The sequence below is a fragment of the Dromiciops gliroides genome, chromosome 4 (genome assembly GCF_019393635.1).
Source record: "Dromiciops gliroides isolate mDroGli1 chromosome 4, mDroGli1.pri, whole genome shotgun sequence".
Taxonomy (NCBI): Eukaryota; Metazoa; Chordata; class Mammalia; order Microbiotheria; family Microbiotheriidae; genus Dromiciops; species Dromiciops gliroides.
In genome coordinates this window covers 234,396,481-234,422,579 of record NC_057864.1, presented here as the reverse complement: position 1 = coordinate 234,422,579, position 26,099 = coordinate 234,396,481, and the positions used below count along the sequence as shown (strand labels likewise).

Here is a 26,099-nt window from a genome sequence, read left to right as displayed (position 1 = left end):
TAATCAAACTCTCCACACCTCAATAAGGTCCTTGCAACGCTGCACAAAGGCATCAACCTGGGCGAATATGCTAGTCTGGTCCAGGACCCAGCCACGATTGGAGAACCTGAGTTAGGAAGTAGAAAACACAGGTATCATAGTTTTAGATCCACTGGCAGGAGATACAATGCTAGATTATTACTGGATTCACAGGAATTTATAGCAGAGAGGTTAATTCTAAGGGTTTAAAGTGGGAAGAACCAGAGGTAGGGAATGATGCATCTAGGTTCTAGGCATGATAAACAGTCAAAACTCTGGGGTCCATTGATGGAGCAAAAGGGAGAGAAAGAAGGTTCCAGAGAACACATGTGGGTTACTAGAGAGATGCTGGAAGTAAATAAGATACATAGAAGAAAAGGACTAAGTAGGGACATGAAATTTGTGACTATGAGAAATTAAAAGTAAAAGGCTGGTCTAGGAGGCAGATCTTGCTTTCTTTGGGGGCTAGGAAGGGGTCAGGGAACCTACTGGGTATGTAATTGCACAGCCTGCATGTAGTGGTCCTTCCAGGCCTGACAGCATGCTATGCAGCTGTGCAGACTCTCTTTGCTAGAATTAACATAGCCTTCAAATATTCTATCCAGAGAAATGTCATGGCAGCACAAACGTATGATCTCGTTGCTCATCTGCAAAGACAAACTGATTTAACCCTTCAAACCACAGTCTCCCCATTCCCACCCAATCATCCCAATCCTTTCAAGTCACCCTGACCACCTCCACAAGTCCTCCTCCTTGCTACTAAACTTGACTCATGGTTTCCTTTGCCTCTAATGATAATCCATTCCCAGCTGGGTTATCAGGTGGCCCCTTGGCTCTGATCACTTCATCACCTCTCACCAAGATTCTAGTTTCCTAACTGGTGTCCCTCATTCTAGCTGCTCCCCTCAATCTCCAATTCATCTTTCATGAATCTATCAAAAATGGTCTTTTCTAAGGCTAATGTTGATCTGATGTACAAAAACTCCTTCAATGGCTCTCTACTGCCTTTAGGATAAAATGTAAAGGCTTTAGCCAGAGTACAAGGTCATTCCAAATCTACTTCCACCTCCCTTCCTAGCCTCACTTCATATGACTCCTATTTATGTATTCCATGTTCCCATCAAACTGGGCTACTAATTGCTCCATCTCTGTGGCTCCATGCATTTGTATTGGCCATTCCCCCAGTCCTGGCCCACAATCCCTTCTCATCTCCACCTTTCAAAGTCTGTACCTTCTTTCAAGACTCAGCTTGGGTGTCACCTTTTGGGTGTAATCTTTCTTGATTCCAACCTCTAACCCCAAAGGTAAATGGTCTCTCCTGCTTCAAACATGCCCAGAGGGCTGAGTTCTCCCTTGCGCGTATCCCATCACTCCCTGCCTTGTGTTATACTTCTCTGTGGACATGTTGCATCCCCTTGAGAGCAATAACTATTTTGTTATCCCCAATGCCCCACAGACAGTAGTGACTTAATTCCATTAATTGAATTGAGATTATTTAAATCAAACTCCCAAATTCACCCCTCCTACACACACACACCTGCTCCTGTTAGCCTCATCCATACCCACTGCCCAGCTGGATCCTTTGTAACTTGTTGCTGCCTCACTTTAGGCATTCCACAACTCTGAGGGAAAAGCCTTGTTAATTTTTCATTCTTAAATCCTTCCTGCTTCAGTGGATGGGACAGAATTCTCAGGACATGGTAGGTAAATATTTGTTGAATTAAATCCCAGCATAAGGAGAAAGATGAGAGCGGGTCCTCTATAATTTTAATCCTTCCTACCAGAACCTCCTTTCTTAGACTCCATTCCTTAGACACAAAGAATTCAGCTCAGGTACCTACCTCTTTAGGGCCTGAGGCAGAGAATAATTTTGGAAAACTTAAATGTTCTGTTTGGCCTTGTGCTTTTCCAATATCTCATTTGATCCTCAGAACAACTCTGAGAAGTAGGTACTATTATTATCTACATTTTACACTGAGGCAGACAGAGGTTAAATGACTTGCCTTGAGTCATAAAGTTAGTAAGTATCTGAGACTGAATTTGAACTCAGGTCTTCCTGATGCCAGGTCCAGCATTCTATCCACTACACCACCTAATATGACATGTAAACACACCCCTGCACTCCAATTACAGGCCCTGCTTCCAGTCTGATTCCATAGCCATCACTAAGGGGAATAACTCTTGTGAAGATACAAGGTACAGGTGCTGTGGCTCTCACCTCTTCAGAAGATACCACTGCTAAAGACACAGGAAAGAAAAAGTTCTAAGCCACCAAATCCTTTCCACTGTCAAATGGTTCATCATTAGACATGAATATGGTTTTACCAATGGAAATTATATATCACCATCTGCTTTGCCACTCTACCCTATGGACCAGTGGAGATTTCTTTGCAGCTAAAACCTCCTATATGTGCTGTTTACCCCTACTAAAATGCAAGTTTCTTAGAAGTAGGGATTGTCTTGCTTTTCTGGCTACCCTTTAGTACCCTTAAGGTCCCCTCTGATCATCTTTGGCTGAATTTAATGAACAAGTCTGAGAAAACTGGGGAAACGATAAACCCATTCTCATCACACAGACCTTTCTGAAGAGGGAGGTGAGCCTCTCACGAGTATTATAGAAAGGGGAGTTGACCCAGATAATGCGGATGAGACTGAGCAGTAAAGGGAATTTACTAGGGATGTCCTTAGGCCGAAGAACTGCCAGTTCCTGATAGGGCTCCTTCAGGATTGACAAGAAGGTCAGGTTTGACTGTGCTTGTTGGGAACCATCCTACAGGTAAAAAAAATGCTGAGTTAGTCATCAGAGAACACATTAGAACTGGGGCTCTTCATCTCATTGGGTCCCCATCCTGATCTGCCATCTCCATGATCATCCTTCTCAATCTACCTGACAATGTTATCTCTCTTCAGAATTTCTGCCCATTGCTTACACTGTATTTTAGATGTTCCTCTGAGAGTATTACATTTTTTCTTATGAGTATGTACCCTATAACCTCCATTAGAGCAAGTACCCCTAGGACAGGCTGTCTCTATTTCCTCTCTGCTCCAGACTCTGCACATAGCAGTGTCAATACCAACTATCCAATCCCAAATACATTTTGCCCAACAGCCATCTGTCTCTCTGTCTCTCTGTCTATACACACACACACACACACACACACACACACACACACACACACACCCCGTGGGATAAAGCATAATGGCTATTATATCTATATATTGATATCTATATCCATATATGTATTATATATACATGCACACATAGTGGGCTATATATACTATGAGATAAAGTATACATAATACCTTATATGTGTGTATGTATATATATATGTATATTTGTATAAAATAGGCTCTCTGCCATTGGCTCCAAAATTCATTGATTGTGTTCCCCCATTTCAGAGATCTCTTATATCCCTAAAGTTCCATCTAACCACTTAATATTCTAGCTTTTATAAAGTTATATTTATTTCAGAGATATAGCAAGAATAAGCATACAAAGATCCTTCCCAATAACTAGAGAGATAATCCCGCTCTTGCGCTCTGAGGAAGGGAAACGGATTAGGTTCACAGCTCAGTTAAATTTCTATATAGCACAGTCCCACCAAGTTCCAAATCCAAAGCCCCTCATTCCCCCTTGGGCTTGAGGCATTATGGCTTCTCAAGGCTTACTTCATGGGCTGGTTGGATGCACATATTGCCTCCAAGGTGTATGTGTATGCGTGTATACATGTACATGTATATATAGACATGTATATTTATATATAGACCTGCATGTGCAGTACACATAGGTGGTTATGTTTATACATTTGTATGTGTATGTGCAGATGTGTATGTTATATATGCATAAGCATACATGTGTGCATATACATATGGAGAGAGAGAGAGAACAGCCATTATACTTTTTCCCACAGTTCTCCAGATTCAGGTTTCTCTAGTAAATGGTATGTTTCACTTCAAAAACATGACTCAAAACTTTATATTCACTAGGAAGACTTCTATAACTAACTCCAACTCTCTCCTCTCCTCACTCTGTTAACCCCTCAACATTTTCTTGATCTGTTGGTATTAATCATACTTGGCCCTGAAATACAGTATTTTGTTCTATAAGTATTATTCAATTGTCTCACATATGGGTCATATATGTACTCCTCACAATTAATACCATATAATCCTAAATTAGTAGTAGTGGTGGTGGTGGTAGTAATAGTGGGAAATTTGGTAACTGCCATTGTCCAGGGTAAAAATTCTCTTCCCATATTTTTTGGCTATCTGAATCCTCAATCTCTTTCTTCCTCTACTTTTACTGTCCTTGAAATGCCAATCTGATAATAAAGAAACTTCCCTTTAATCTCTACCTTTCTCTTCAAACACTTTCCATCTCTCACTCACTGGAACCTGGATCTCTTCCAAAGACCTACTCTACTGCCAGTTGCTTCTTTCTTCCTATTCCCTAACTAGAACTGAGTGAATTAATATATTCCTTGCTTCCCAATGTCACTTCAAGACCTTCCTTCTGCCACCATCACTCATCAAACTGTTCTCCCTTGAGATTCTTTTCATTCTTCTATGTCATTTGTCTCATAAATATAGACATAGAAGAAACAAAATTATCACTTTCTGCAGATGACATTGTCTACTTAGAGAACCCTAGAGATTCAACTAAAAAATTAATTGAAATAATAAATAACTGCAGTAAAGTAACAAGATAAAAATTAAACTCACAAAAATCATTAGGTTTTCTGTATATTACCAACAAACTTCAACAGGAAGAGATAGAGAAATTTCATTAAAATGATTACAGAATATATAGAGTATTTCAGATCCATCTACCAAGATATAATGAGGATAACTTGTTTTAAGCTTTCATTTGTGAATGAATAGTGGTTATATAAGTTATTTTTCTGTAATAAGATAAGGACTTAAGTGATATAGTTTAGCAATGACACATGCATACCCCCAGATTTGGTAACCAATTACCAATGAAGGGAGTATTTCTCAGATTTGGTAAACAATTGCTAATGACCTGTGATCTTCAAATCTGGTAAACAACTGAGAAACACTTGTTATTGATGTTATCTTTTATTGATAGTTCATTTCATCATAACTTCAGGTAATCAATCACCAATCAGAACTTTGTTATAAGCAGCTAATACTCATTGCTAGAAACTTTAAGAAACCCACCAGAGACTGTTCTTAGGTGATAACTGAGGCTTGCAATGTCCCTCTACCCCCTTCACTTAAGAGTAAAGCATCCCCTATGTTCACCTGAAGGCATTATTGATTAAAAGAGATTTGTCAACTTGCCAGTCAACCACCTCGGAGTAAGACATTTGAGCAGAGAGAGAGCCTTGTCATTGAGTACTGGTACAACATATGCTTACTGGGAAGTCCTGGGAAATCAGGTTAATGGTTTGTTTCTAGTGGGGTTGATGTTTATATTGTCTAATAGACAATATAAACTAATTTTTCTACACATTTGATTGTCTGAGGCCGGATTTAAACTCAGGGCCTCCTGAATCCAGGGCTGGTGCTTTATCCACTGCGCCACCTAGCTGCCCCAGATCATTTTTTCTTTTTTTTCTTTTTTTTTTTTTTTGGGTTTGCGTTTTTTTTTTTATGAGATATTTTATTTTTTCCGTTACATGTAAAGATAGTTCTCAACTTTTGTCCATACATGCTTTACAATTTCAGATTTTTCTCCCTCCCTCCCCTCCCTCCCCCCCTCCCCTAGATAGCAGGTAATCTGATATAGGTTATATCTATCATTTTTTCTTAAAGAACCAACTGCTGCCTAATCAAAGTTCTGTAGAATAATGCAAGGTATCCTGCAAGGTAGCAAGGTGAGACTCAGTATCTGAACACCCTAACCATCCTAGCAGCCTAGAAGGAAGCAGACAAGGGGGCAGAGTCACTTCTGGCCAAGACAGGTGCCTGTATGGGGGCAGACCACCCACTTCCCACATACCTACTTCAGTGAAATACTGAAATTTATGCAAGATCAAATGATAACCAAGAAGTCTAATGAGAAGCTATAAGTGACTCCTTCCATCCCAGAACTGCACCCCCAAAAAAAATCAGCCAAAAGATTACAGGCAATACAAAAAGAGGCCACTAACACAGCAAATACCAGTATAAGCAAAAAAGCCCAACTTCCCAGACTCTGTGTCCAGAGACACCAGAAATACCCAGAGAAGCAGAAAGCCTCAGGGCAAGGACCTTGGAGCCTTGGATATCCTCAGAGACCACAGAGGTGTGGCAGTGATCAGACTAGTATGAGCTGGCACTTTGTCCTGGGAGGGCCCTGAAGATCCAGCAACCTGAACCTCATGTCACAAGGTGTGCCTAATCGTGGGACATGAAGACGAGCACAGGAACTCAGGGGATCCGGGGAGAGATCCAACAAGACCGTACCCCCAAAGTGTTACAGGAGGCAGAACTTGCTCTAGAGGCAGAAAGCCTCAGTTCAGTAACTGAAGCTAGAGAAACAAGCAAAAGAAAACAAACAAACAAAAAGCCAAAAAGCCCAAACACCATTAAAAAATTATTCTAGACCTAGAGACTGCCCCAAAAAGAGAATAATTCATAATAACTGCAAACAGTGGGTCTAAGGGAAAAAATATTTTTCTCAAGGACTATAAATATATCTAGAAGAAATGAAACAAGCAATTATTAAAAAAGGGAATTAAAAGCACTTGGAGGAAAGAACTGGAAGAAGAACAAGTAGCTTAGAACAGAAAGTGGTAAACCTTATCCAAGTTATGGACTCCGTGAAAACTAAAATAAACCAAACAGAAATCAATGATCCCACGGGACAGCAAGAAATATCAGAACAACATCAAAAGACTGAAAAAAATAGGAGATACCTGATATCAACAAACTGACCTACAAAACAATCAAGCTAGTCCCAAACTGAACATTCCATCTCTCCATAAAGTCACATGGGCTGACCCTCACATCTGGAAGCCATCCCCTCTGTATCTTTACTTCTCAATGTTTGTCCTCATTCATGGCTTGGCTTAGATACTTTCTCCTTCACCATATCTTCCCTGTTGGTGTTATGTCCTTACTTCTCCATATTCTAGGTTGAATTGTGGACATGTTGTATCTCCCAGTAAAACACATGATTCCTGAGGGCAAGCTCATTTTTTTCCTTTGCATCCCCAGTGTATCCTCAAGTACAACACTGTGCACACAGCAGGTACTTAATAGATGAGGGTTTGTTTTTTTTTTTTAAATGAGTTTTTAATTGAACTGAATCCATGTTGTTCAACTATGGCTTACTCTCCTCAGACTCTATTAACTCAACTTCCACAGGACATTCCAGTCCCCTCATTCTGCCACCACCCTCTGAAAGTTCTGCCCCGGCCCAGTCACTTTGACCTATTCCCAAACCTGGATCTGTCGGGCCAGCTTCAGAAAGGGACTCAAATAAGAAGACTTGGCAAGACGTAGGATTGACTCAATGTGCTTTACTCCTTCTTTGACCAGTTGTTTACTAATTCCAGACAAGTCCATGCACCGGTTGAGCCAGAACTCGATTTCCTCCAGAGGACCCAAGCTTTCGCCAGTATCTATTGCTTCCTGGGCACTGAGCACCTCCTTTATCTGTCGGGTCCAGTGCACCATGGAAGCTAAAGGAGAGAGTGTGTTGTAAGGAGGGACACCAGTAGCCTCCACTCAACCTCTTTTCTCTTCCTCCCTAATTTTAGTCATTTCGGTGGTATCTGACTCTTTGTGACCCCATTTGGGATTTTCTTGGCAAAGACACTGGAGTGGTTTGCCATTTTCTTCTTCATTTTACAGATGAGGGAACTGAGGCAAATAGAGATAAGTGACTTACCCAGGGTCATACTGCTACTAAGTGTCTGAGGCCAGATTTAAACTTTTTCCAGGCTGGGCACTCTATTCACTGCACCACCTTAGATCTTCCCCTAATATCATCCCCAAATTCCCAACATATATGGCCCTCACTCTCTTTCTTTATACTCCCTTGTCAACAGCCACTCCTGATTTCTGTCCTTATCCATTTCTTGGGCTTCTTGGGGCATAGGCACACAAACATATACACCCCCCCCCACACACACACACACACGTGCACAGCATCAGAATGAAGTAGTTACTTACTCTCTAATCGCTGTACCAGTTCTTTGTCCTTCACTACTACTTCTGGATTCATGTTCATGGCTTCCATCGGGATGTAAAGGACAGTGTGTCCCTCCAGCTTATACCGAGTATCTGAGGAATGATTACAGAGGTTGGTAGGATGGAACAAAACTTTCTTGGCCTCAGTTCCCAGCTCATTTTAGATGTTGGGGGGAAGAGAAGGTGGCTAGATGCAAACTATTATTACATTAAAAGCACTAGAAGTTAAGATCTCCAGTAAGCAAATTTTAAGATTCAACTACAGGGGGAGGGGGAGGGGAAGGGGCAGCTAGGTGGCACAGTGGATAAAGCACCGGCCCTGGATTCAGGAGGACCTGAGTTCAAATCCAGCTTCAGACACTTGACACTTACTAGCTGTGTGACCCTGGGCAAGTCACTTTACCCTCATTGCCCCGCCAAAAAAAAAAAAAAAAAAAGATTCAACTACAAGGATAGCAAGGCAAGGAGGCCTAGGGGAGGGAAGCTTCAAGGAGGAAAGACTAGTAATGTTTTTCCTCTTGGGATAAGGTCAAAGAATTGAATTAGTGCCTTCTATTCTTCCTGGCCTGGACATGTACAAGTCATTCTCTATTCCCACTTCACAGGTTTTTGTGGCTATTCAGTTGTTTTTCAGACATGTCCAACTCTTTGTGATCCCATTTCAGATTTTCTTGGCAAAGATACTGGAGTGGCTTGCCATTTTCTTCTACAGCTCATTTTACAAATAAGGAAAATGAGGCAAACACGGTGAAGTGATTTGCCCAGGGTCACACAGCTATTAAGTGTCTGAGGCTAGATTTGAATTCAGGTCTTCGTGACTCTCAGGAGAGAGCCAACAAAATAAGGCATTTGCAATGGCAAGAAGCAGCTAGGTCAGAGAATGTGCTCTGTGCTCAACTCTGAACTACACCCAAGGCAGCTGTTCTTACCCACTCACATTATAGTCCTTTATGCAGGCAACATTTTAGGGTTTAACAACAATCCCATGTAGTCCACAGTGCTCATGGTACTATTCCCATTTCATAGATCAGGAAGCTATTTACACTATTGGCAAGAAGGATAATCTAAATACTCAGGCATCTTCATTTCTCCCGCCCCAACTCCCGCCCCTCACCCGTCAGGCAGGCCAAGAACTTGTGAAGATGGGAAGAAAAGTGGTTGCGGATGCTCTCAGGCCAGGTGTTGTTACTAAAAATCTGTGGGGCATAAATGCCATTGAGCAAACGAAGAAGAGCTGGGATGTAGGCACCTCGAACTGTCCCAAATTGCACAGTCGTTTCAAAGTTCTCCGAGGTGATGGGAATAGGTGACTGTCGAATGAAGTAGGTAATCTGGTTCTGGTTCTGCAGGAGTAGGAACAGGTTAGAACTCAGACCCCACATATGAGCCGCATCACCAGCTAACAGCCTGCACATTCTCAACCTACTACTGCCCTCTTGGAATTTTCAGGATGGGACTAAGGGACTAGGCCAAATTTCTAGAATTCATGGAAAAGAGATGGATGGTAGAGTAACTTTAGATGGGAAGATCTCCAGCTAAAGAGAGAATTGGGGGGGGGGCAGTGAGAACCCAGAGACAATATGGTGCTATACAATAGAAGAGGAAATATTTTATATAATAACAATACTTATATTGTTACTATATAGTGCTTTAACATTTAGAAAATGCTTTTCCTGACAACTCTGTGAGGCGGGGTTAGTACAAATATTATTATCCCCATTTTACAAATGAGGAAACTGAAGCTCTGAAAAGTTAAATGACTTTAGTAGGGTGATGGAACTAGTAAGTGTCTGAGACTGGGATTCAAATCCAAGTTTCTCTTCATCCCAAGTCTGGCATCTTTTCCATTTTCCATACAATCATTTTCCATATGGTCATTAATAATCATTGATGAAGACTTATGATTGCAACTCAGACTGGATGAAATGAGGCAGAGAGGGGCACTGAGCCATGGTCATGGAATAATAAATTAGAAAGGTAAATAAAGATCCTGAGAGCAGCTGATTTAGGTAAGCCACCACCCCTCTCTGGGCCTCAGTTTCTTTATCTATAAACATGGGGGTTGGGCCAGCTGATCCTGAAGTCCCTTCTAGTTCTGACAGCCTACAATTCTATGAGGTACCTGAATGGGCATCCCCAGTTCTAGCTTAAGCCCTGCACAGGAGTCAATGAAAACCGTGAGAACGGGCTCTCCAGGCTCCAGTATAAACTGATCCAGGATCTGATCATGCTCCTCTGTCCATGTAGCTTCTGCTAGGCCTGTCAACACCATTCGGCATCGGAAGAATGTCTTCTGTTAAAGGAGAAGGACAAAGAGACCTAAGATGACTCTTTAAGCGCAACCCACAAATGGGTTAGGAACATTTATGCTGTAGAGATGGAGGGGACTATACTGGTTTGGGCTGAAAAACAAAACAAAGTAAAGGAAAATCAGATCTCGAGTCTTTGAATGCAATTGTGAAGCAGGAGAGAATTAGGATAAACAATAAATTGCTTTCTATCTATAAGAGTAATGACAGGCTGGAACAAGAGGAAGACTTGGCCTAATATCCTATATAGATACAAAATTTGAGCATAATAGCTACCATTTATACCGCAGTTTGGGGTTTGCAAAATGCTTTAATTGCTCCTTACAACAACTCTGGACTTTCAGGGGCAATTATTAGCTCCACTTTACAGATGAGGAAACTGAGGCAGATAGGGGTTAAGTGACTTCCCCAGGGTCACACAGCTAGTAAGTGTCTGAGGCCAGATTTGAAATTGTGTTCCTGAGTCTAGGCCGAACATTCTCTCCACCAAATTACCTAGCCACCAAAAGTTATAATAGGCAACTTTTGTTAGAAAAGAGATAGCTAACAATGATCCAAGATAATTCCAAAGAACTCATGATGGAAAATGCTCTCCACATCCAGAAAAAAGAACTGTGGAATCAGGATGCAGATTGAATCATACTTTTTTCTTTTTTTTTCTTTTTTTAGGTTTTTCCCTGATTTTCTGATTCTTCTTTCACAACATGACAAATGCAGAAATATGAACATATTGAAATATGAAATATTGAACACAATGTGATTGTACATATATAACCTATATCAGATTGCTTTCTGTCTTGGGGAAGGGGGAGGAAGGGGAGAGGGAGAAAAATTTGGAACTAAAAATGTTATAAAAACAAATGTTGAAAACTAACTTTACATGTAACTGGAAAATAATAAAATACTTTTATGATTTAAAAAAGAGAGCTAAAATATGGGATTGTCTACATAGATAAATTAAAAAATAAGCACTTTCATACTGAGTGGATTAGTATATCTTTTCATTTTTTTCTTGTTTTTGTTTGCAACATGGATAATGTTGAAATATGTTTTGCATGACTTCACATCTATAAATGGGTATCACATTGCTTGCCTTCTCAAAGGGTGGGGGAGGGGATGGAGGAAGGATAGAACTTTGAAACTCAAAATTTTTAAATGAATGTAAAAAAACTTTTAATGTAGCTTTCCACATTTGCAAATTTTAAAATATAATTTAAAAAATAAAGTATATGTTTCCTGAAATTGGGTGAGGGGAGGCTCTCATAATGGGTAGCAGGAATTAATCAAACCGAGGGAAACACTAGCACCTTGACTTAATATTATCCTGTCCCTTATCATTAGACTGTGAGCTCTTCAAGGGCAGTGACTGTCTTTTTCCTTTTCCCTTCCTCACCAAAGAATTCTGGGGAAATGACAGTCTGAAGGATAGGGAAGACAAGAGGAGAAACAAATAGGATAACGCCAAAAAATAAGCCAGACCAGAGTTTAAAGATGCAAAAAAAAAAAAAAAAAAAGTCTAGTATATAGAGCACTATCAACCAGGGTTCATAGATTAGTGTCCAGAGACACACCCCCCCCGCCCCGCCAACAAGGCATCTATACATAGATTTCGGTGGGTCTTTTTCTGATAAAGGGGTCCACAGGCCCCACCAGATGGCCAAAGAGGTCCATGATACAGAAAAAAACTAAAAAAACAAACAAACCCTGCTATGGATGAATGGAAGCAAAATGGAAGGTAGAGCACATTGAATTCAATGTTACCCTGTCCCTTTCCATTAAACCGTGAGCTCCTCAAGGGCAGGATCTGTCTTTTTCCTTTCTTTGTATGCCCAACTCTTAGCACAGTGCCTGGCACATAGTAATTGCTAATACATGCTTGTTTCCTTACTCCCTTAGCCTATAAAATGAAATAATACATCACCTATCTACCTCACAGAATGACTGAGGCTTAAATGATAATATAAATATATTGAATTTTTGAATTTTTTTGGGGGGGTGGCTGGGGCAATGAGGGTTAAGAGACTTGCCCAAGGCCACACAGCTAGTGTGTCAAGTGTCTGAGTCTGGATTTGAACTCAGGTCCTTCTGTATACAGGGCCGGTGCTTTATCTATTGTACCACCTAGCTGCCCCAATAATATAAATATAAACATAAAATACTTTGTCAATTTTAAAACATTATATGAAAGTCAACCACTGTCTACTTTGACTGTCTACTTTGCAATCCCTGGAAGTGATAAGGTGGGTCTAAATTGTGATGTCACTTGGAAGTAACAGGTATACAGAAATAATCAGCTGTTTGTAATACAATGTTTAAATTGTCTGGCCTTAGAAAATTAGAAATCAAGGGGATGTCCATTAATTGGGGAATGACTGAACAAGCTGTGGTACATGATTGTGATGGAATATTATTGTGCTATAAGAACTGACAAGCAGGATGATTTCAGAAAAACCTGGAAAGACTTACATGAACTGATGCAAACTGAAGTAAGCAGAACCAGGAGAACATTGTATATAACAACATTAGAATTTAAGAACTCAAAATTTTTTTAAATGTTAAAAATTGTTTTAACATGTAATTGGGGGAAAATAAAATGTTATTTTTTTCATTTTCTAGCCTTAGAAAGGGGAGGAGAGAGGGGTGGTAAGAAGAAATTAAAAAACCCAAGTATAAATGTAATGGAATGTTATTGGGCCACAAGAAATGATGAAATGGGCATTTTTAGAGGAAACTCCAACAACGTTTATAGACTGATGCAGAATGAAGAAAGCAGAAGTGGGAGAACAATACAATAACATAAAGAAAAACAACTTCAAAAGACTTTAAAACTCTGATCAGTGTAGTGATAGACAGGAATCTAAAACACTGAAGAGGAAACATCCCACTTACCTCCTGACAGAGAGAGGTGATGAACTTAAAATGCAGAGATATTAAATTTTTTGGATATGGCTAATGTGGGAATTTTTTTTTGCTAGACTGTGCATGTTTATAAAGAGGGTTTATTTGTTTGTTTTAATTTGTTCAATGAGGGAAGGTGCAGTGGGAGGCATAAATTATAAACTACTGTAAAAATATAATTTTTTAAAACAACCTAAGAAATTAGGATATTCCAGTCACATTAAGTAGTTTGATCAGATGATCTCTAATACTTCTGACAAAGTTTCTCTTAGTCTACCTAATGCAAAGAAAGGGAGGAGATATCAACAAAGGGTATCTATTCCTTACTTAGAATAGATCATTCACGATTTTTTCAACACACTGATCTTGTGTATACTAGGAAGGGAGAGATTAGAGAGAATTCAATATGGACTCAATATTCTTCCATAGGCCTTTCAGCTCTTGATCTCACAACCAGCATTCCTGCCTCTCATTTCATCTCTATGGGGAGAGGAGGGGGTCAGAAGTTCCCATAAAGCAAACAAAATGGTTAAACACCAGGAAGGGATAAGGCCTGTCTTCAAGTACACAGATCTGGAATTCTCTTTTTCCTCCCATTGACCTTGAGGTGGAGACCTCCAGATGACCCTGTGGGAAGACTGGGCAGCTACTTGGAGCCAAAGAGAGCTGTTTAGATCAAACTAATATTACCTATTTGTCATGTGGGCATTTTCTTGGCAGTTTTGAGACTGGGGAGTACTAAATAGTGGCGGCTGAAGGTATATAGTGACCAGGATCACAAAAATTCCATGAAATACCTGGAAACTATTGTAAATCCCACTGTACTGGTAAACCCAGGCAAGGGAGACCAATCTCCTTCTGCACACTACTTCTTCCCTTATTTATACTCTGAGCTGTGGTCCCAGATATAGATCCCTCTCCTTTTATTCCCTTTCTACACCAAGTGGGTTAGAGTGGTTCAGGCTGCCTAGCCATAGCTGAAAACCGGAAGGGTAACAAGAGATATCTTAGATATCCCTTGCTGAAGGCAGGGAGCTCACTTAAAAGCATTTAATATTTTCAGGAAACCATGCGGCCACAACAGAAATAGATTAAATGCCTATGTCCTATGAATGTGGGCACTGTTAACTGAGAGAGGAGATTCCAGGTGTGGGGTAGAACCATAAAATTCTACATTTTGAGCAGTATTTCATACCATTCCCTAGTTCAAATTCCAAAGGGCAGGTTTCAAACTGTTCAGCCGTGTACAAAAATATCATTTGAGCTCTTGCTGCCTTGATAGATTGGGACAGGATACAGGAAACATCCCACTTACCTCCTGACAGAGAGGTGATAGACAAACTACCCAGTTCCTTGTATTAAGAGATTATCAGTTGGAAATAAAGGTAGAATTCAGTCAAGGATATCATCTGGCTATTGCCTTGGGTACCCCTAAACATAACCCAGCTGGGGGAATATGGGAGCCAACTCAAGGAAGGTAGAACCACTGAAATCAGACTAAAAAATTCCTAAAAAGACACACTGGTAAACATTTAATAAAAAGGTGGGTTCCCAACATATGACACTTGTTGCATTCCTTCTATTTCCCCAAATGGATGGAGGGATGTTGAACTCAGTGGGATACTTCAACTTACCACATCTACAGGTTCCTCAAACATTTCTTCTTCTACCATTTCTTCTTCTTCATCTGTACTTGTATCTGAGGGGAAAAAAAAAAATAACATGAGGGGACATTCTCCTCCTCTATTTCCCAGTTAAAATCAAGGCAGCCAGCTTCTCACCCTCCATTATGGGCCCAATCAAAATCCATGGGTCCCAGAAGCTCTGCTCCAGAAACCCCAAGCAATTAGCACCCAGTCCCACCTCACTCATGTCTATTCTCTTTTGGTTATCAGTCGCAAAGGCTTCTATTTCTCTCCTTTCTGATTATTCCTCACAGAGGAAAACCAAATGAAGCTTATTAAGTTCCTGCTCCCCAAACACACACACACCCCTCTTGAACTAGGCAGAAGCATAAACTGCCTGTCCAAAGGCAAGGAAAGGGTTAGAAAGATTTCAACTGGTCAGGAAATTACTTTCCAGATTGGTGAAGACAACTAAAAGACTTGACACGCTGTACTGGGCAGCTGATGTTAAGATATGCATTTAAGTGATGAAACTCTCAAGAATCCATATTGTATTACAGAAATCATGAAAAACAGGGATGGGGAAGGATGAGAGGGAGACAGAAACCACCTCAAAAGGGAACTGAAATTCCACATGGAGTAAAAAGAGTCAAGGAGAAGAAAGTGTTTTACTCTTTGTTCTGTAAACTTGGCCTGGCCCCTCCAGGTGTAGGAAGGCTAGGGAAATAAGGTCAGTTCCTTTTTTTTTTTTAAAGTGAGGCAATTGGGATTAAGTGACTTGCCCAGGGTCACACAGCTAGTAAGTGTTAAGTGTCTGAGGCTGGATTTGAACTCAGGTACTCCTGCCTGACTCCAGGGCCTGTGTTCTATCCACTGAGCCATCTAGCTGCCCCAATAAGGTCAGTTCTACGACTGCTTTGGGAGTTCCTATATTTTCATATTTACTAGTTTAGGATACCTTCAGTCTAAACCTTTACTACTCCTTCCCTCCTTGAGTTGGCTCCTCTATCTCCCCAGCAGAGTTATTCCTAAAGACTCCAGAGGCAGGACTGGATCTCTGATTACTCCCTTCACTTGAGACCTCTAGCTTATTTATTTTTTAAATTTTTTGCAGGGCAATGGGGGGTTAAGTGACCTGCCCAGGGTCACACAGCTAGTAAGTATCAAGTGTCTGAGGCCGGATCCGAACTCAGGTCCTCCTGAATCCAGGGCCAGTGCTTTATCCACTGCGCCACCTAGCTGCCCCCTCTAGCTTATTTATTAATGAAATTGTAAACCCAGGGATCAGGGACACTTTAAGTTGTTTTCATGTGAGATAGCATAATGAGGATGCTACAATATTTTTGCACACTTTTAAGGCCCTAACCCCAGAACAAAATACTTATCTGGACTTAACCCACTGCCATGGCTGCACTGGCTTACACCCTCGGTACAGGCCCTGTATCACAGAATCAGCTGCATTCTAGCACCTCCAAGTCTATCCAGGAATTCCAAATTCGGCAATGTAGTACTTGGCTAGTCATTATTTGCTGCCCCCCAAATCCAGGAAAGAAGTAAGGAGGTAACCTCTGACATCCCCCACCTCCCTTCTCTTCTTCCCTCTAAACTGATGGTGTAGTTTTCTCTGCTGCCTCCTGCCCCTATCCCTAGGTCCCTGACAAGGTGGGGGGTGGAAGGTAGCAGAGCCTGGAACAAAAAGAGGCGGCTTAAAAATCTCAGGATTGGGGGGGGGGGAGGAAAGGGGAGGGGACAGTGAACAAAGCAGGCTGGGTTTCCATGGTAACAGGTTTAATGGGAGAAAAGAAACACTATTTGTTTTGCCACCAAGGATGGAAATGGAAAAAAATGAGAAAGGGAAAAAAGGCCTGGGTTGTCATCAGTGGAGAAGATGTGCCTAGGAATAGAAGAGCTGGAACCACCCTCCCCCCCTCCAAGAAAGCTATAGCTAGTGAGTTCTTAGCACACTAATGGGAAAACTAAGGGAGACCAAGAGGTTCCAGGAAGGAGGCTACCCAAGAGAGGATTTGATACATCTAGGACTCTGTTTAAGTCAGGCCTTCATTTACTTCTTGCTTTTCCTCAAACCCAAAAGGTTTTGTTCCTGTTCCCTGGCTAAACTCAAACACTCTCCCTTCAAGTAGCTGTCTCTTCATGCTCCCTAGCTCCTAGTTCTTTTACCAATATGGCCCTCCAAAATATGTAAACATACCCGTCACTACAGCAGGTTCCTCCTTGGGAGGCTCTGGTTCTGGGGCTGACATTGCCCTGGAACTTTGAGCAGACTGGACTGATGACCGAGAAGCTACTCGACGCTTCTTATCAATGCTAACTTTGGATGACATGGTGCAGACAAGACCTGGAGAGATGGTACAAGTTAGAAATGGATTGCTGGGTCCTTCCTCAAAACAGCTTTCCAACATAGTTTTCTTGTTAACAAATAAATAAAAACTAAGCCACTATGACATTCTGTATACAGTAGGGTTTTAGCTGGGAAACATCAGTCAGTTCAAAATACTTTATACCATGCCAAATCATCTCTTCTTTTCTTGAGGATACTAACTTCCTCCAGAGACATTAGGAGTTAAAGTTAGCCAAGACTACATGGCTATTGAAGACACCTGTTAAAGAGATGGGTTAGGTAGGAGTCTTGACTTTCTATGAATTCCATACGCTTGACCAGAGGCACTGGGAACATGGGATGTCCAGGAAAGAGTGACAAGTTGGATGTGACACAGTTGCCTGTATCTGTGACCTCTCCACTTCATTTGCCATAGTTGAAAAAAATGGAATGGTCGGGAGAAAGGGGAAGGGAAGTCAGGAGTTGACCACCCACTCCTTTTAACCAGTCCCCACTATATCAAATAATAGAGGTAAAAACTTAGGACATTTTCTCTTCCCACCTTTAGGGAGAATTCTATAGACTATAGACTGACTTTCTGCCCCAAGTGGTTTCCTTTAAGGGTAAAGACGGTGAGATAACTGACTTCACCCCAAAGTCTCCTATTTCTCTAAACAAAATGAACAAAGAAAAGCTAAAGGACTGAGTAACTGAATTGCCTCTTTGGTTCATAACTCCTGTTTGTGAACAGTACCTTAGTATAGTTGGCTAGATAACCGTAATAAATGAGGAAGAGAATATCTGCCCTGAAAATTCTCAAAGGCTACTAACAACGGCAAGAAGGATGGAGGTTATGTCGTCCTAATCACACTATAGTAAAAGACTGATATTGAAAAAGTCATAGAATCTTCTCTCTTAGAATAAGAGAAGCTCTTAGATTCCTCCATAATACCTCTGAATTGAACAGCTAAGTGGTGCAGTGGATAGAGCACTGGCCCTGGAGTCAAGAGGACCTGAGTTCAAATCTCACCTCAGACACTTACTAGCTGTGTGACCCTGGGCAAGTCACTTAACCCCAACTGCCTTAAAAACATTCAGGGCCATCTCCAGTCGTCTTGATGTATATCTTGCCTCTGGACCCAGATGTGTCACTTCAGCCCAATTCACTGAAAGTCATGACATCACCCTGATGTCATGGTCCTCTGTGAGGATGAAGGACAAACAACAATCTCTCGGAGTTTCCAGTAGAGGGGAAATACTCAGAGACTATGGCATCAGCGGGGTAAGAATAAATATGTGAAAAGATGAGGATTCTCTTTCTCCTCCTAAATGTGTCTATACCACCTTCCTTCCTTGAACACCTACTGAACAATTTGGCTTCAGTACTTCAGGCAACAACCTCACAGAGCCACCTGTTGCTTTCCTTCCTCAGGGGGCTCCATGGACCCTGATCCTAGGTTTTGAACTTCTGATTTGAAGGTTTTGTGCAGTTCTCCAAGAGGAAGCAATCTGTTAAATCTACGTATTAATAAAAGCTAACTTCCCTCAAGCCAGCTACCTAGTATCAGTCCTCAATTACTAGTCCCCGCAAAGATCTTACCAGTTATAAAAGTGCTTCATTCCATTCCCTACTGAAGACTTAAATCAGAGATTATGTCTGCAAAATGCTTTGCAATTCGAAGTCAATGACAATTTTTGTTGTTCTTATGACCTAAGAATAATGTTCTTTCTTCAAAACGAACCACTTCAAGAAGGAAGATCATCCCCCTTTAAATACAGGTTCCTGCCCCACCTTCATTTCCCTCCCTCCTCCCCCCCCCCAGCCTCATCCCCCTTTAACACTTCCTCCCACCCCCATCCCAATTCGGGATTCTCACATCCACAAGTGCCCCCCAACTCCCTCCCACAGTTACCTTCACCCTTTGAAAACTATTTCCCCTGCCCTCCCTTTCACCGGCGGACAGTGTAGCTCGGATTCGGAGTTAGCCCCGCGTGGCCACGGCCGGCGCGCGCACCCCACGCGTCTCCATGGCAACCCCCCGCTGGGAGGCTGGAGCGAGTTAGCCCCGGGAATGGGGCGGGGCCACAGCACGAACACTCAAAGACCCGGGAGCAAGAAGAAAGAAGGGGGCGGAGTCGTCACCTCCCCTCCGACCTCCCCCCTGCAATAGTTCCCCCTACACCCCTCACACACACACCCCTCCCAGGGCCTTGGGCTTTGCGGTTGTGCGGACAATTGTTGTGAGGAGTGAAGTGTACGGGTCCCAGAGAAACAGTGAAACCCTCTCCCTCCACCTCAGGAGTTCGTAGGAACGACTGTGGGGAGCCCACAAGGCTGGCTGCTCCCCAAGGCGAAGCTGACTGCAGATGGCGCCTAGATTCCTGGGGACCTGCAGGGTTGCAAGACGCAAATCTTGCCTCGTTTCCCCGGCCCGGGATTTCCGAGTGGCCCAGGCTCCCTCTGGGTCTGAAGGAAAACTCGGAGCCGAATCTCGTCAAGCCGTTCCCTTCTCTTCCTCCCTACCGTATTTTTCGGACGGGAGTCTAAGATTCAGAGAGCATGGGGAGGTTGGGGAGGGGGGGAGAAGAAGGGTAACTGGATTCCTGGGATGGAATACGGGTTGGATTAAGAGCTTGGGGGCTCAGTTTGGAAGGAATGTCTATATGGGGCTGGAAAACCAAAGTGCGTGTTATGAGGGGGAGGGGGAAGGAAGACTGGACTCTAGTGAAAAGGTGTCTGAGCCTTTACCCCCTTTCCTTCCCCTGGGATAACACTTGGATTTGGAGAAGGGGGGAGCAAGTCGGCTAAGGACTTTAGCCCAAGGGGTAACTCTTGGAAGAGAATTATACCCACTAGAAACAAGGAGAGAATGATAGGGGTGCAGTAGATTGTTTTTCTTTGCTTTTGCGGGGGGAGGGGGCAGAGCCCTAGGGGAAATCACTGGCGGAGGTTGGGGGTAGTAAAGGGCTCAGGGAGGGAGGAAAGGAAGAGAGGTGTCCATACTCTCCCTTCTCTAGTTTCCCATCAATAGTGCCTAATTAAGACAAAGACTGCTGCAAGCCCACTGATTACATTTCCATGAGGAGCTGAGCTGATGACATTTTCTTTGCTGGATGGGAGGGAGGGTTAGCGGGGAGCTGGCACCTCAGCTTCCCCCTTCTCTGGTGCCAGCGTCGTGGGGGCTGCTCTTCACACCTGGCAGGCTCTCAGATACTCATTATGCCAAAGTCTGCCATGGTGTAAAGCAACCGACCCAGGCAAAACCCAGAGTGGGAGGAAACTGCGTTTTTGTGGTATGCCTCACCCTATTTGAAATCATGTTTCCTAAGAACCTTAGACCTTGTCGGTCCCCTCCTTAGCAGAGGAATTCTCCTGCTTAATGAAGAAAATACATATGGGCAGGTTCTATATATTTCTCGCACTCAACATGTCATCTGTCAATGAGCACTCTAAAACATCTACTCCACAACTCAAATCCTTATGCATCATCTCCTATTCTCTTTTCTTTGGACCCAATCTCTGAAAAAAGGGATACTCTTTATCCTTAGGAAAGCCAACCATTACTTGTGTCTTTGATCTCATCCTACCTACCTCCTACAGATATGACTTGGGGAGGTCTCCCAGGGCCTTAGGCTTTGCGGTTGTGCGGACAATTGTTGTGAGGAGTGAAGTGTACGGGTCCCAGAGAAACAGTGAAACCCTCTCCCTCCACCTCAGGAGTTCGTAGGAACTCCTGAGGCAACTATTTTAATATAATTTATTTCCTTTGCAATCCTACTTATTTTGTGCATTTAAAAACATTATTCTAAGACCAGGTCCATAGACTTCACCAGACTACCATACACACGCGATTAAGAATTCCTATTCTAGCACTGGCCCTGGAGTCAGGAGTACCTGAGTTCAAATGCGACCTCAGACACCTAACACTTACTAGCTGTGTGACCCTGGGCAAGTCAGTTAACCCCAATTGCCTCACTTAAAAAAAAAAAAGAATCCCTATTCTAGAACTTTCCCCTTTCATTATGCTTTGTGGAGCATGGAAGATATTACCTGGGAAAGAGTTCATGACCAAAGAAGAGAAAGAGAAGATCACAGGAGGTAAAATGGATAATTTTGATTACATAAAAACAAAAAGGTTTTGTACAAATGAAACCAATGCAGCTAAAAGTGAAGAAAAGCAGGAAATTAGGGGGAAATTGCAACAAGTTTCTCTGACAAAAGTCTCATTTCTAAAATATATAGGGAGAGGGGGCAGCTAGGTGGCACAGTGGATAAAGCACTGGCCCTGGATTCAGGAGTACCTGAGTTCAAATCCGGCCTCAGACACTTGACACTTACTAGCTATGTGACCCTGGGCAAGTCACTTAACCCCCACTGCCCCGCAAAAAAAAAAAAAAAATATATATATATATAGGGAGAGGGGGCAGAGCCAAGATGGTAGAGGAAAGGTTGTGACTCTCCGAGCTCCCTGACAAATCTGTCCACATACCTCAAAAAAAAAGCTCAAATATATAGGGAATTGAGTTAAATTTACAAGAATGAAAGCTATTCTTCAACTGATAAATGGTCAAAGGACATACATAGGCAGTTTTCAGAAGAAGAAATCAAAGTTATTAATAGTCATTTGAAAAAATTCTCTAATCACTATAAAAATGCAAATTAAAACAACTCTGAGATATTACTTCACACCCATCAAATTGGTTCAAATGGCAAAAAAAAGGAAATTACTAATTAAATGCTACTAAACTATACATACATACCCTTTGACCCAGTCATACTGCTACTAGGTCTATAATCCAAAGAGATCAAAGAAGGGGGAAAAGGACCCATAAGTACAAAAAATATAGCACTCTTTTTTTGTGGTGGCAAGGAACTGGAAATTGAAGGGAAGCCCATTAACTGGGGAATGGCTGAACAAGTTCTAGCTAACAAATTCAATGGAATACTTTTGTATTATAAGAATTGATGGGGGGGGCGGCTAGGTGGCGCAGTGGATAGAGCGCCAGCCCTGGATTCAGGAGTACCTGGGTTCGAGTCTGGCCTCAGACACTTAACACTTACTGGCTGTGTCACCCTGGGCAAGTAACTTAACCCCAATTGCCTCACTAAAAAAAAAAAAAAAAAGAATTGATGGGGGCAGCTAGGTGGCACAGTGGATAGAGCATCGGCCCTGGAGTCAGGAGGACCTGAGTTCAAATCCGACCTCAGACACTGGACACTTACTAGCTGTGTGACCTTGGGCAAGTCACTTAACCCAAACCCCAATTGCCTCACCAAAAAAAAAAAAAAATTGATGAAGGGAATGGTTTCATAAAAAATCTGGGAAGACCTGGATGAACTGATGCAGAGTGAAGGAAGTAGAACCAAAATAATTTACACATTAACAGCAATAGTGTAAAGTATAACTGTGATCAACACATTGACCAATCACAATTCCAAAGGATTCATGATAAAACATGTTGCTCACCTCCAGACAGAGAAATGATGGACTCAGAGTGAAGATTGAAGCATATTTTCCTCTTTTTTTCTTTTTCAGGGGGTTGGGGTGGAGGAATATGGCGAATGCAGAAATCTGTTTTGCATGACTATACATATTTGTAGTGAGTTTTGTTTCTCTTGCCTGGGGTATCACATTGTTTGGTTTCTCAGTGGGTGGGGGAGGGAGAGAGAATTTGAATTCGAAATACAAAATAAATATTAAAAAATAAAATACAATTTTTCCACTTTCTCAATAACTTGGGGAGTGGGGAGGGAAAGAATTTAGAACCAAAAATAAAATAGAATTTTTTAAAAGTACATTACCTCCACTTCACTACTTACTAACATCTTAACACCTTGCATTCTAGCTTTCAACCTTACCCCTCACTAAAACTCTCTCTTACCCCACAAACTTAATCTTTTAACTGCTAAGTCTGACAATCTTTTTCTCAGTGCTCATCCTACTTGACCTCTATAGTTTTAATCAATGTTGACCACACTCTCCTCCTAAATACTTGTCTTTTTTTGCTCCTATAAAATTGCTTTCTCATTTCAGTTCAACCTGACAACTCTTTTTCATTCTCCTTTCCTGGATTACCTTCCATCTCCCATTCACTAAGCACCAGTGATTTTCAAGCTTCTATATTCTCTCCCTTGGTAATCTCATCCATCCCAATGGATTTAATTATCGTATTTCTTTTTTTTTTTTTTTTTTTTTGCAGGGCAATGGGGTTTAAGTGACTTGCCCAGGGTCACACAGCTAGTAAGTGTCTGAGGCTGGGTTTGAACTCAGGTCCTCCTGAATCCAAGGCTAGTGCCTTATCCATTGCGCCACCCAGCTGCCCCTAATTATCGTATTTCTATAGATTTTGTTGTTCAGTCATTTCAGTTGTGTCTGACTCTTCATGACCCCATTTGGGGTTTTCTTGGCAAAGATATTGAAATACTTTGCCATTCCTTCTCCAGCTCATTTTACAGATAAGGAAACTGAGGCAAACAGGGTAAAGTGACTTGACCAGGGTCACACAGCTATTAAGTGTTTGAGGCTGGATTTGAATTCAGGGCTTCCTGACTCCAGGCCTAGTGCTTTATCCACTGCATGGTCTACTTGCTTGCTCTGTGTATAGATCTGAATCTCCACCCCTAATCTCTCTTCTGAATTCTACTCCCATATTACTGTATTGCCTGCTGATTATTTCTTCCTGAGTATCCTCAAACTTGGCATGTCCAAAATGGAACTCAATGTCTTTCCCCCAAGCCTCCTTCTCCAAACTCCCTTAGTCCCCTACTTTCAAAGCTATAGAGTTAACCTTGACTCTGGACTCATTACTACTCATGCTGATTCTTACTTCCACAGCATCTCTCCCATCTTATCTCTTCATTTAGAGTCACATAGCCATTACCCTAGTTTATCCTAATTCTTAGAATTAGAGGCCATCTAGTCAAACTCCTTTATTTTATAGGTGAGGCACTGAAGCCCAAAGAGGGTAAGGAACTTGTTCAAGGTCACGAAGGTAACATATAGGAGAATAAAATCCAAATCCAGGTCTTTTTACTTCAAATGCATTACTCTTACCACTGTGCCATTCTGGCTTTTTATCAGCCCCTTAAGCACTTCTATGGACTACTGTAACATTCTTTGTCCTCTCCAAACCATCTTCCAAGGAGCTGCCAAATTAAAATTGTTAACATCTAGTTTAGATCAGAGTTACTCTCCTGCTCCAAAACCTTCATTGGTTCTTAATCGCTTCTATAGAACTGTGGTTCCTTATTTCCCCACAACAAGTATTAATTTTCCCTAAAAGGCAACAAAGTTGTCCTGGGGATCTAGCAACAAACATTTATTTAATTTTTTCCAGTTACATGTGAGGGTAGTTTTCAACATTCATTTTCATAAGATTTAGAGTTCCAAATTTTTCTCCCTCCCTCCCTTTCCTCCCCCCTCCATAAGACCACAACCAGGTTATGTATGTACAATCCACAAGTGCTCTTTTTATCAGTTCTTTCTATGGGGTGGATAGTAAGCTGTCATTAGTCCCTTGGGATGGTCTTGGATCATTGCATTGCTGAGAGTAGTTCAGTCATTCACAATTGCTCATTGAACAATACTGCTGTCACTATGCACAATGTCCTCCCAGCTCTGCTCACTTCACTATACAGCAGTTCATGAATCTTTCCAGGTTTTTCTGGGATCATCATGTTTGTCATTTCCTATAGCACAAGATCATTCCACCACAATCATATACCACAGCTTCTGTCATTCTTCAATTGATGGACATTCCCTTGATTCTCAATTCTTAGCCACCACCTAAAGAGTTGCTGTAAATATTTTTTGTACAAATTTTCCCCCTTTTCTCTTTTTCATGATTACTATTGTTTCTTGGGGGTTTTGTTTGTTTGTTTTACAGGGCAATGGGGGTTAAGTGACTTGCCCAGGGTCACACAGCTAGTAAGTGTCAAGTGTCTGAGGTCGGATTTGAACTCAGGTACTCCTGAATCCAGGTGCTTTATCCACTGCACCACCTAGCTGCCCCCATGATTACTATTGTTAACTGTTTCCCTTCCATCCTATTCCCTTCCCCATGATATTTATTCTATTATCCATCTTCTTTCATCCTATCCCTCTTCAAAAGGGATTTGCTTCTGTCTGTCCCCTCCCCCAATCTACCCTTCCTTCTTTTGCCCCTCTCTCTTTATCCCCTTCCCCTCCTATTTCCCTGCAGGGTTAGAGAGATAACTCCACCCAATTGAGTGTGTATGTGATTCCCTCCCTGAGCCAATTCTAATGAGACTGAAGTCTTTGAGCCAATTCTGATGAGTGTTAGGCTCATTTTACTGCCCAGATTAAATACATTACTCCACCCAGTTGGGTGTGTGTTAGTTTCTCCTTGAGGCAACTCTGATGAGTTTAAGGCCTTTTCTGATGAGTCTAAAATTCATTTACTGTCCTTCTCCTCCCCCTTCTCTTCCCCCATTCCATAAGCCTTTTTCTGTTTCTTTCATGTGGGATTTCACCTCTGCCCTTCCCTCTCCCCAAGTGCATTCTCCTCACCCCTCAATTTAACCCTAAAGATGTCATCATGGGGCAGCTAGGTGACACAGTGGACAAAGCATCCACCCTGGACCCAGGGGGATCTCAGCCAAAACCCATCCTCAGACACAAGACAGTCACCCACTGCATGACCCCAGGTATGTCCCCCAACTCCAATTTTTTATGGTTCTCTAAGGTCTTGTATTTCAAAGTCAAATTTGGGGGGAGGCTAGGTGGTGCAGTGGATAAAGCACCAGCC

General features: G+C 42.0%; 1 protein-coding gene across 1 annotated transcript in view; it reads right to left on the bottom strand.

Annotated features, from left to right (window-relative positions):
• DNAH2 (dynein axonemal heavy chain 2) overlaps positions 1-19,353 on the bottom strand; it is a 129,208-nt gene extending 109,855 nt beyond the window's left edge. The window contains exons 1-10 of the mRNA XM_043999770.1: positions 19,244-19,353; positions 17,202-17,348; positions 15,002-15,066; positions 10,283-10,453; positions 9,275-9,503; positions 8,143-8,253; positions 7,411-7,649; positions 2,597-2,788; positions 508-665; positions 19-106 (exon numbers count right to left, since the gene is read on the bottom strand). Coding sequence (XP_043855705.1) covers positions 19-106; positions 508-665; positions 2,597-2,788; positions 7,411-7,649; positions 8,143-8,253; positions 9,275-9,503; positions 10,283-10,453; positions 15,002-15,066; positions 17,202-17,334 — 1,386 coding nt within the window. The 5' untranslated portion in view covers positions 17,335-17,348; positions 19,244-19,353. The remainder of the gene's footprint in view (positions 1-18; positions 107-507; positions 666-2,596; positions 2,789-7,410; positions 7,650-8,142; positions 8,254-9,274; positions 9,504-10,282; positions 10,454-15,001; positions 15,067-17,201; positions 17,349-19,243) is intronic.
• Between the last annotated feature and the right edge of the window lie 6,746 nt (positions 19,354-26,099).